Source organism: Grampus griseus, assembly GCF_964374135.1.
Source record: "Grampus griseus genome assembly, chromosome: 11".
In the NCBI taxonomy this organism is placed as follows: domain Eukaryota; kingdom Metazoa; phylum Chordata; class Mammalia; order Artiodactyla; family Delphinidae; genus Grampus; species Grampus griseus.
In genome coordinates this window covers 36,790,635-36,802,946 of record NC_139005.1, presented here as the reverse complement: position 1 = coordinate 36,802,946, position 12,312 = coordinate 36,790,635, and the positions used below count along the sequence as shown (strand labels likewise).

Below are 12,312 nucleotides of genomic sequence, written 5' to 3'. Positions count from 1 at the left end.
GGGTAGAGGGTAAACTCCAAGCATATCTTTGCTTAAATTTTGATTTTAGAATCCTAAGGGTTTTATATATTCATAAATAAAATAAAAGGAATAAATAAAGGGGAAAACACAAAATTGAATACAAATGGAGAAAATGTGAACTTCACTGTTTTAAGTGAATAACAATACCCAGAAAAATAGAATCCAGTCACTGTGAACCTTTTTTAACACAATTATTTACAGATATAAAGTCAGTCTGAACACAAAAAGAAATGCAAACAAATTTGTAACTCTACTTGGCGGGTTTGTTGTTTGTAGTGGTATGGGTATAACAATTCTGAAACTATTCTCGATGTGTTACAAAACTAACAAGATAAGTAAATACACTGGTGTTAGGAATTAGGATTCTCAATGCAGTTAAAGGGAGATACATGGAATGGAAGAAGGCAAGAGAAAACGTGTGTGGGTTGTAATTAGAGATATCAGTATAGCCTTATGATTTTCAAGGTGTGTATATTCATATTTAAAATAAGTAAACTTCCTAGCTCTGTCCTCTGAAAGGGCCCAGAAGAAAAGATAACCCAATAACAATGGGTACATCTACCACCCAGATTTGGTTTCTATATACCATTCCACACTAAAAGGAACCAGGACTTCTTGAAGAAATAGCTGATGCTACATCAGGGAAAGCAAAACGCAAGTTGACTCTAGAAGATCTTATTTTGTCAGAAGGCAAGAAAGAGCTCAAAAATAATAGTAACTTGATAAAAATACACAGAAGGCAGCTTGAAAGGGCTCCTCCTGGCCAAACTGAAGCAGCAAAATGCATAACTGCAATAGATTTTAATCCATTGTATAATATAAAAATCTAATAAAAAATAAAAATATTTTCCATATCGTAGATTGCCAACTAATAAGATGTAGAAGAAATGATAAAATTAGAAAATAAACATCATACAGCCATCATAATAACTGAATGAGGCAAGAATCATCAATGGATATTAAAACCACTGGGTAAAAGTTTGATGGTGAGCAAGATATTTACAGTCTCAAAGTATGTCTCCACGGGTCACTTGCTAATTACAAAACAGAAAATGGAAACTTTACAATGGAGAAACCAGGAGGACACCACCTTAACCAAAGTTAATGTCAGCAATAATGGGACAAAGTGACATCACATACCTCCTGCCAAAAATACTTAACCTAAATCTAATCCTGAAAAAAACCTCAGAAAAATCCAAATTTTATAGCACAGTTGACCCATACTCTTCAAAAATGGTAGTATCACAAAAGACTGAAGAACTACAGATAACTAAATGTGATACAAGATCACAGATTAGGGATGGTTGGGTATGACAGCTATAAGACATCTTTGGGGCAACTGGTAAAATTTGAATAAGATCTGTATATAATACAGATAATATGATTATATTCATGTTAAGTTTTCTGAATTTAATTATTTTACTATTGTTACATAAGAGAATGTTTTTATTCTTAAGTAATATACACTTACATTTAGGAGGAAAGGGCATTATAACTGTAATGACAGCAAATGATTAAACAACAGTAATAATAATTATAATAATGTGTATATATATATATATATACACACCATCACATATAAAAAGGAAAACACAAAACAAATGTGGTAAAATAACAACTGGTCAATATAAATGAAGTGTAAACAAGACTTCACATACAGAAAGCGAAAAAACGATTTAACAATTCTGGACTTCCCTGGTGACGCAGTGGTTAAGAATCCACCTGCCAATGCAGGGGACACGGGTTCGAGCCCTGGCCCAGGAAGATCCCACATGCCTCGGAGCAACTAAGCCCGTGCGCCACAACTACTGAGCCTGTGCTCTAGAGCCTGCGAGCCACAACTACTGAGCCCACGTGCCGCAACTACTGAAGCCCGCGTGCCTAGAGCCTGTGCTCCACAACAAGAGAAGCCACAACAATGAGAAGCCCGCGCACCGCAATGAGGAATAGCCTCTGCTCACCGCAAATAGAGAAAACCCACGCAAAGCAATGAAGACCTAAACGCAGCCAAAAATCAATCAATCAATAAATAAAATTTTAAAAAAAAGATTTAACAATTCTGAAGAAAGAAAACATAGGAAGGAAAAAAAATGATAGGTTTATCATTTCTCTCTCAACCAGATTTTTTACTACTAAATTAATCCATCGCAATGTGGGGCTACCTGGCAAAAACTACTCAAAAATTCAGAAGTTTGACTTTTTAATGGTGTAAACTAAAAAGACTATACCAAACCACTTAAGCACTCTTGACCTATTACTTGTGAGTGCACTTGGAGGTACAGACTGCTTAGGTACTAAATACTGTTTATGAAGTACTAAATGGTCTGATCTGTGCTCAAGTACATTGAAAATTCACTTAACCTATGAACCATTATGGAAAGTGTGATCAACTTGGGCATTATTACTGACACATTTAAATTCAACCCCACCTCTAAACTACAACAGGTTAGGACCCCTAACTATGGCCTCTGCTTTGTCTTGTTTTAATGGAAGAATGTTCCTACTGACCTCATATATGTTAATATTAACATTTTATTTATTTAAAATAACCAGTGGGCTAGAAGAGGAGCAAAAACAAATTTCATTTGAAAACACGTCACCATGAAAGATGTGTATATTATAATTATATAATAAACATCATCTCTGTGCACAGAGCAGCTGACCACTGAACAATTTACCAAGTGCAATAGTTAAGAACTCAGAAAGAAAGAATTAAAGATACTTGCCATGTATCCCATTAAGATGTATATTAAAATAATACATTCTTGTACAACTTTATTCAAATCCTACTTCATAAAAAGCAATGCTTTGGCTTGGTCCCATTACACAGTAATGAAAAAACTCATTTACTGAAAGAAGCAAAAGATAAACATACTAGGGCATGGAATATACCTGAAGATATTTAACAACTGTGGATAATGGAGGGTTATGTATAAAACAAAGCTTTGTGAAATGTAAAGCAGGTCTATCACCAGGGAAAAGAATGGAAAGGTAAAGGGGAGAAAGTGTGGCTTGAAAATATATAAAATAAACCTTACCAAGTGGCAATTATGGCTGACACTTAAGATTGAAAGCTGGACAATAACCTACAGCCTTTTTTGGTTTTTTTTAGTAGCCCCTATGCTCCAGAAGAAAAGAGTCTGAGTGGTGTAAAGAAATTCTTTTCTAAGTGTTATTTTTTCTGAGATTAAATAACATCAATTACTTCTGAAATCTGAAATGATAAAAATAAAATCTTACATATGAAAAGTTTGAAACATGAAGATAAAGTGCATTAAACAAAACAAGCTATTGTTAGTATTGTTATTTTTAAAGGAATTTATACATGTTCATTTATAAATGAACATGTATATTTATATTGAATATATTTATATTTATATATAAATATATTTATATTTATAAATGAACTCCCCTAAGCAGTACTGAGATAGACCAACAAAATCCTCACAAAGAGAAAAAGTGGTCAGTAAATTCAATAAAATAAATGGCATTCCATTTGGAAAATATTATAAAGTTTTATTTAAAAACAAAACCTAGATATTAAGAAATTTTATTTTTAATTGATTTTTTAAAATCCAAATTACTATGCAAATAGTTATGATAAGCTCAAATTGGTAGTTCATTTACCCCTTTTTTTCCCCCTTAAGTGGAGCCCTTGTTATCTTCTCTAGAGCCCAGAAACAAAGTAGGGTGTGTCCACGCTCTGCTTAGAGATGACAGGTGCAGCTTGAGCAGGTGCCCCTAGACCAGATGTCACCTAGAGGTTTTGCTCTGGATGCAGCCCTGGCCAACATGTTCATGCCAAGTTAAACCAGTTATCTCAGCAACTCAACTGGTTTAATTCCAACACTTAGATCAGCTGTTCTCAAACTTCAGTGTACTTAAGAATCACCTGGGGCACACTTTAAAAAAATACAGTTTTAGACCATTAAGTCATAAAACCACTGATCAATCTTAGCACCACTAAAACAGGACAACTAAACATTATATGCCTCATAATCTGATGAAAAGCACAGCACTACCTATTAAAGTACACCTAAAATACTAAACTTGAATTTTTTCAATCTTTAAATCTAATAGATTTTAGGAAATAGATACAGGGGATAGAGGAACAAGTTAACTGACACTAGAAGGAAGCAGTCAACCAAATCTAGAATTTAGGGCATTCTAAAGGACAACTGACCCCACCACTTCAATAAATCAGTGGCATGATAGGAAATGGGAGCTGTTAAGAGACTAATGGGATAAAAGAGCCAAAACAAGAGATTCAGCCTCACCATAAAATTCTCTTGCAGTAAGATGGGGTGGACCTGCAAACACTAACTTAGATATTAATGGAAATATGAATCTATCATTTGGGGACAATAATTCATAATGCAGTATCTATTCCTACATATCACCAAGAGATTCCAGTTCCAGCCATAGATCACTGCAATATACTTAGTCACAAGGGTATATATCTTGTAGAAAAGAATTAACTTTGAATTCACAGCATAATGAATACTCAAAAAGTATCCAAGCACAAGTGATATTTTTTAATGTTTGAAACAAAAAATTGTATGTTAGACTCTATTTTAATAACACAATTCCTGGAAAGTGCAATAAAATTCATAGAAAATCTGAACGCTACTGAGAGTGACAATTTGCTGTAAACCATCTCTTTATTCCAGGTCCCCCAAAAGTTTTATATCCTAAGTGAATCCATTAATAACCTTTATGATAGGTAACCAATACTAGTATCAATCACCATATATACATTTTTGTGTACTTCTGAATAAAAAGAATCAACCTGCCTATTTCCTGAGCTCTACTATGGATAACTGAACTAACCATATTATTTACATTTATTTTAAATTCAAAAGCCAATACTTTTGCTTTTCATAACAATTATGCTTATAATTTCAAACCATAAAATATTTGATGACAATCTTTAATTCTAACATCTCCATTTTTATCTCCAGTAAGTTTGGTCCTTATACCAAGATCTACTTCTAAACAGCTTTCCCTAAAATCAAAATTCATGATTATGACCTATGTTTTTAAAATGGTAGAACTGAAGCAAATACAGATTTTAGCATGACTATCATATTTCAACAACAGTAATTACTATTCTGCAAAACAATGTGACCAATGATTTGGCTACCTTTCTCTTCCTGGCAATGAACACAAGATAATTTTAATGTCCCCTATTCGAACAACTATTTAAGTATTACCAATATAATTCTGCACAGCAATTGATAAAGATAAGCAAATAATAGCACCATAAAAATCATTTAAATCTGTATATATATCTATATAAATATACACAGTTACCTCTCATTTTCCATATTTAAAATTTTTCTTCCTTTACCCTCATTTCTTCTAGCTCAGGGTTTCCCAAACTGTGCTCCACAGAACTTAGTAGATGTTCCGCCAACATTCCCCTGCGATGTACGGTAGTGTTTGGGAACCATCATTTACCATAGGTGGAGGGAGGGAGGTAATAAACAGTGTTTCTCCAAATTGTCTTGAGACCCACAACTCACACTAACAAAATACAGTCTCTACGAAGTCCTTCAATGAAGTAACACAAATTTATTGTTATTACTCAAATTCATTTAGCCTTTTTTCAGGGAAACATATTGACATTTCAGGAAAACAAATGCTTCATACAGCACAAATTGGGAATCTCCACTCTAACTGATCCTGAATACCCAGGAGTGTGGTGACGATGGTGGTGCCAGATGAAAGCAGTAGAAAGAGATCCACCCCCCATGTGTCCTCTACTTCCTAATTCAAACAAACCCTACATTTACTAGCAAACTTGAGGAGGGACTGTACAACTCTGGAAAATGCCCAATAAGCAGCCTTCCCCCAAATAATAATGAAAAAAACTCTAAATACTTCACCTAAAAACATGCAGTATTGAGTAGTTACTCACTGACTAATGCACCTAAATTCCAGTGAATTAAAATGTTTGTTTTTCCTTCCTTTTCCAACTTCCAATATCATTTCATTTCAGATTATAAAATATTCACAGACGTGATATACTTCTCTATCAGTCATAGTGGATTTTACACACAACCAACTGAAAATACTAAATCAACAACAGAGAAGAGGTAGGATTATAAGAGTGCTCCTCTTTAGACGCAGACAATTTTAGTTGACAACTAAGGCAGAAAATTTAAATGCAAAAAAGCATATAAACACTTCTGGGAGTTACAGTTAAGTTCTTAGTTTGCGTCCTCAGTGAAAACTATCCACCCTGGAAAGAGTTAGATTTATTTCTACTTGAGGGCAAATTTAAGCTATTTAAAACATGGTTTCTAAGACACAACACTAACCTAGCTGAGGTCTCATAAGTCTTTCAACTTTTTCTACTTTCCACTCCTCCTTTCAACAAGTTTGCACACCCTCTAAACTGTAACAGAATATGAGAAGATATCAAAATCAGGTTTGTTCAAAATGAAAGGTTACAGTTTACAAAATTAATTTTAAAATGCATATACGAATAATTTATTTAGATACAATTTTTCTTCCAGTCTTCATATTACTTTTATTTTCCTTCCTTAAATAAGGAGAGCAATCTCCATTTATCAATTCTGTTGATACACAAACTCAATGTATTACTTTATTTACTTATTTATTACAATTTTAAAGCATTCTTTCATTTAACCTCAAGTGATTCATAAAAGGCTTTCTCTTAAAAAAAGTGATCTACATGGTAGACACTAACCACCCAGCACACAAGTGTATTCATTCTATTTACCTGATAAATATAAACTTTAATTGGTATAACTTAAGGCAGGGCTTCATCCACCAAGGGGGGAAAAAAATAAATAAATTCACAATGAAACTGAAAATTCACTATAGCGGGTACAATTCTACAATTAAGTTTCTGACTATTCCAAAGGTAGGTACATGTAAAAAAATCATTTTATAAGAAAATCAGTAACATACAGTGTTGTACAACAAATTTTAAGTCCAAGGTATTTCACCTCTTTTTCAAAAATCAAGTTTTATAATGGAAACATCAACTTAACCTTGACTATAGCTGTACTATTGGCATCAGTAAGCTAAAACAACATTCTTCAACTAAGTATTTGAAATATTTACCTAAATCTTCATACCAAGGCTTCAAATCCTTAACAAAAAGTAAGAGGAGTAAATTGTCCCCAATCTTAGTACCAAAACAAAATGAAAATATAAAATTAACTGAGTAAATATGGAACACACTGGGTATAAACACACTCAGGCATAAATTTAACCATAAGTAATTTCCAATTATATTTTAATTTCTTAAAATCACTTTGACTAACAAAGTGAATTCATAATAGACTGATTAAATATTACTGAACACATATCAAGAATACAACTTTTTTTCCAATTAACAAATGCCCCTAAAGCCATTTAGATACGTTTCCACTTTAACTTCTTCATCTACAAAATGTGGGAAATTATTAACTTATCCTTTTATACTTATAAAGGTATTCTAATAATGAACATCTGTGGAATATATTGTGATGTACATGCCAAGAATGGAACTAACTGAAAACAAAATACATAGACATAATAGATGAGTAATATCCAAGCTTTAAATATAGTACTTTTACACATTATCAGTAGGCACTTTTATTTTAAAAAATTAACTGTCAATGTTAAAACAAATAATCAATTGCATTTTCAATTTTAGACTTTGAGAAATTTTTGTAGACAATCTACAACTGAATAAGAGTATGTCTGACACAGTCAAACTAACTTTTGGCAGACCACTAAACTCAAGTCTCTGTATTTGATGTCTATGTCTGTTACAATGGCCAGCATGTTAGTTTGCTCTTCTTTGTTTAAATGTCTTCAATATCATGAAAATATATCATAAAATACCAGGCTAACAGCTACCTATCTAACTACAGAGGAATGTCAGCAAATTTTAAACTTCTAAACAAGAACACATGTAATGACAGTCTTATAGTAAGTCAAATGAAACAGCAGTTCATTTTAAAAAAAAAATTAGTCCACCTGTGATTTATAAAACACACTGCATTATCTACTCAGCAGAAACCATGATACTCAATTTGACATACCAAAGAAGGAACTTACAAAGTCACTTGATTACTGTTGGTTACTATGAAGAGGCACTCATGGTTAAGTAACAGAATTACTGTGAAAGTTTGGCATCCTGTCTGCCAGTTAAGATTTTTCAGAGGAAGGTGTAAAACCCATCATAATACATGTCCTCTTACTGTGCAATATTACACCACTATGGAAAAAAATCTTCCAAGGTTGGTAGTACCCAATTTTTGACCAGCATATTTCTTTTGTATTTCTTTACAAGCCATGCAAATCTTCACATGGTTTTATTTTCCAAAACAAATACTTCAACTTTTTTCCTAGTAGCCTAGCTACAACCCTACAAAAACAAACCTGGAGAGTGACATATGGAGGAAAAACAAGTTTAGCTAAGGACATAGTTCAAAATGTAGCTTCTAATAAGAGCATAAAACTCAAACTGACCCGAGAACAATATAGAGTTGTGAACAATCCTGAAACTACATAGTTAAAAACAGTATCATCAATGGATGATAGATCCCAAGATAGAAATCACAACTGGAAAAACAATATTTATGTAACTTATAATAAACTGGGAGTCTAGCCATTTGATTATGCTAAAGCTCTGTTAGTATGAATGTAAACTCTTCAGAAAAACACACATCCCATGAAACATATATATCATACAGTACCTTCTGGATATTAAAATCAATCAATCAATCATCCAATAAATATCAGGCATAACTTAACATGTATTTTAAACGGTCTAAAATCCAAATGGTTCAAACTGATTACCAGAAAACCAGGACATGTATTAACAGTATTCCCCTCAATATTATAAATGAAAATGAGCAAATAAGTATCACCATAAATAAAAAATTTTCTACTTCTCACCACATTACTAAATCAACAATTTTGAAGGTTAATTTTGTTTTACTTTGTGTTTTGTTTCAGTCTTTTATTTTAAAATGCACTCTGACACATGCCATCACACCCTCACAAGAGATAACAACTAACCATATTTAATATTTTCTAGACTTCTGTGTAACTCAGTAACTACTCACAAAGTTCTGCAAACTCTTCAGCTTCAAGCCTGAAGTCAATCTAAGATAGCCAACAGAAAGTACACCTGTGCAATTACTGCATTTCCTATTCCAGAATGCTGAACATAACACAGAATATGTACATCTGGATATTGCATTTGGAGCAATGATAAATGCCAAACTCAAATTATGTAGAAGCCACATTACCTAAAAGGCCATCCTATAACATCATTATTAAAAAGCAATAAATATGAAGAGCATTATTTTAGTTTTAAATAACAAACACCAACCAAAGAGCCTTTATGGGTAAGTAAAATAAATATTAAAAATAAAAGATGACCTCATAAGAAATTACAATATAAAAATATTCCTAGGAGAAAAACTGAGAAAAAATTAAGGCTGAATCACAAAATATATATCTAAACTGTATCACATGCCAACTAAATAAGAAATTTACTTTGTCAAATAAATAGTCAAAATAGAAGGGGAAGAATGAAAGAAAATCCAAATCAAAGTATTCTATTTTGTAGTATCCCTAATTTTCCTAAATAGATAACAATCCTATTAAAGCTTTTTAAGTCATTCAAAAAATTCAAAAAAAATATTTATATATATATTTATATATATATATATTTTAAAAACAATCCTGGTCACTTAAGGCACCAACATGCTATGCTATGCAGAAATATTCTACTGAAAAACTACTCAGTGACACGGTTCCACACAGAGGTTTCATTTTTTTAAAAAATCTTAAAGTCAGAATTTTAAAAGGCAAAGGAGTTTCCAAAACAAAGAAAAAAATTTCCCAAGGGATACAAAGTTTCATTAACTATCTTAACTCTTACTAAGCATCACCCTTCTGCCCCTCTGTGGATATCAGACAATCAATAACAATGTCACCAAAGAATGTTTACCAAGATGGGGGTGGGGTGTCACCTGTAATGATTCTGTATGAAAAATGTAAACAATCCTAAAATAGGTGAGGAAAACTTTCACCTTATTATAATCTCACTTTACGGATAATGTTTCTCAGACTGAAATTAACAGAAGTTTAGACTGGTGTGCAAGGTTTGTTTCTTGTTTGGGGATTTTTTTTTCTTTTTGCTGAAACAAATCTCCCCATAAGTCCCTTATTCCCAAACACTGTTGGAAGAGTCACTACTACTCACCGCAAGTAATACTGTTTTAAAGCAAAGGCAGCGTTAGAACAACTTCTGGGAAAGTTGAACTCTTCAACAATTTCTCCCCACTGATTCTTCTCAGAAACCTGTTAAAAACACAGCCACACTTGTCTGAACGTGCACAATTCAAGAAAACTCTAACCTAACTCTGAAATAAATACCCATTCTACAGAGATCTGCAGATACCTCAGGCATCAGTGGGTGATTCGGCTCGATCCGTAAGAGTAACTAAGCAAGGGCTGCTTGAATCACCGTGTTTTCACCAGAGAGCCCAGTATTTAAGAGCACTTGTTTTGTTTGGGGGGGCGGGGGGGGGTTGGTGGGTTTGTTTTGTTTTTGAAGCCCGGACAATAACCAATCGCAAGTCCCTCTGTCGCCCCCTTTTAAATCTCAACGCGGTCCGTTTACACTAAAAAAAAAAAAAAAAGTTCAAAAGGATCAATACTGTTCCGGAGAGCGACGTCCGCAGGTTCTGGGGGGGTCGGGGCCGGGGCCGATTCCGATCCCTCTCCCAGATCTATCCATCTCCATAGGCCCTTCTTTGAGGCCTACAGCTTCTGCCTAGCCTTGAAGCCTAAGATGGCTATTTGGAGACAGGTCCTGGTTTCTTTTGTTAGCTGTATAAACCGAGAGCGAAGGGGCCGAGGCTGTGCCCCCGGCTGCCGGGATCATTTCGCAGCCGATTATCGATGTTAAACCTGCCCGCGCTAATTTTGAGTTGCACGAAAACTGCTCTCAGAGTCTGTGTGTCTCTGTGTCTCCGCCTGTGCTAGAGCGGCAGCGGCGGCAGAGCTGACTCGCGAGCGAGCGGGCGGGCGCGGGCGCGGGGCGGGCGCGGGGCTCGGGCGGGCGCCCCGCACGCCCGCACTCCCCGCCGCGGCGCTCAGACCCCGCCGGGCCGGCCGGGCACCGGGCAGGGCGCGAGCCGGCGCCGGGCCGCCCGCCCGCCGAGCCCCGCGCCCGCCGCGCGCACGCGAGCCACCAGGCCAAAAACAGCCCCGCCGCCGTCCGCCTCCGTGCCACCGGCTGGGAGCGAAAAGAACGCCTCTGGCCCCCGCGGGCCACCCCCCCGGCCCCGAGCGCCCACTCCGGGGTCAAAGGAGACTTTTTGGAGGAGACCAGTGAGAGGGAAATACAAATTAAAACTTCCACTCACCTTCGCAAATCCGCCTAAAGTAGTGACTCTGGTGTAGAGACCGTGAAGATCCAGCTCCTTCCCACCCACCGCAGGGATTTTTTTAAAAGGCGACCTGCGAGAGAGAGAAAGCCCCGCACTTGTCAGCCGGGACCCCGCGGCGGCCCGGGCGGGAGAGCCCCGTTCGCCCCGGCTCGCCCCGGCGCTGCCCCCCCGGTTCTGCTCTCACCCTCTGCTGTGGTGGAACTGCCGCAGCTCGTCCAGGAAAGCGAGTCCCTTTCTCCGCTCGTCCGGAGGCGCCTTCCCCGTCGAGTTTGCCATTATTTTTTAGAAGGAGGTTTTTAAAAAACCCAGATCGGTGTTTTAAAAGCGCCCCCCGCTCCCTGCGCTTCCTACCAGAGCCCGGAGCCCATTCCTCGGCCGGCGGCGGCGGGGCTCAGTCATGGGCCGGCGGTGGCGGCGGCGGCGGCGGCGGCGGCGGCGGCGGCGGCGGCGCAGGGAGGGAGGGAGGGAGGGGGAGGAGGAGGAGGAGGAGGGGAAGGAGGGAGCAGGAGGCCAAGGGGAGAGGAGGGAAGGAGGGAGGGGAATTTCTAAAAAAGTTTAAAGAAATCGGAGCGAAACTAGAGGGGCAGGCGACTGCCGGATCCGCGCGAAGCCGCGGGGCGAGCGCGGCCCCCACCCCTTCCTTCCCTCCCTCCCGCGGCCCGGCTCTCGCCCGCCTCTCAGCGCCGCCGGCCCAGGCGGCTCGGCCCGGGGACGCGATTCAACATGGTGCTGCTGCCGGGGGCGCGCGAGCGGGCGAGGGGAAAGGCGAGCCGACGGTGAGGGGCCGGGGCGGCCGGAGGCCCGAGAGTTTCGGCGGCGGCGGCGGCGGCGGCGGCGGCGGGGCTGGGGCAGGCGGGGC

At 37.7% G+C, this 12,312-nt stretch overlaps 1 protein-coding gene across 1 annotated transcript in view; it reads right to left on the bottom strand.

Annotated features, from left to right (window-relative positions):
* The window catches only part of ARID2 (AT-rich interaction domain 2), a 171,979-nt gene extending 160,137 nt beyond the window's left edge, over positions 1-11,842 (bottom strand). Inside the window, exons 1-3 of the mRNA XM_082664949.1 lie at positions 11,638-11,842; positions 11,430-11,523; positions 10,262-10,359 (exon numbers count right to left, since the gene is read on the bottom strand). Of these exons, the coding sequence (XP_082521075.1) occupies positions 10,262-10,359; positions 11,430-11,523; positions 11,638-11,729 (284 nt within the window). The 5' untranslated portion in view covers positions 11,730-11,842. The remainder of the gene's footprint in view (positions 1-10,261; positions 10,360-11,429; positions 11,524-11,637) is intronic.
* Positions 11,843-12,312: the final 470 nt, after the last annotated feature.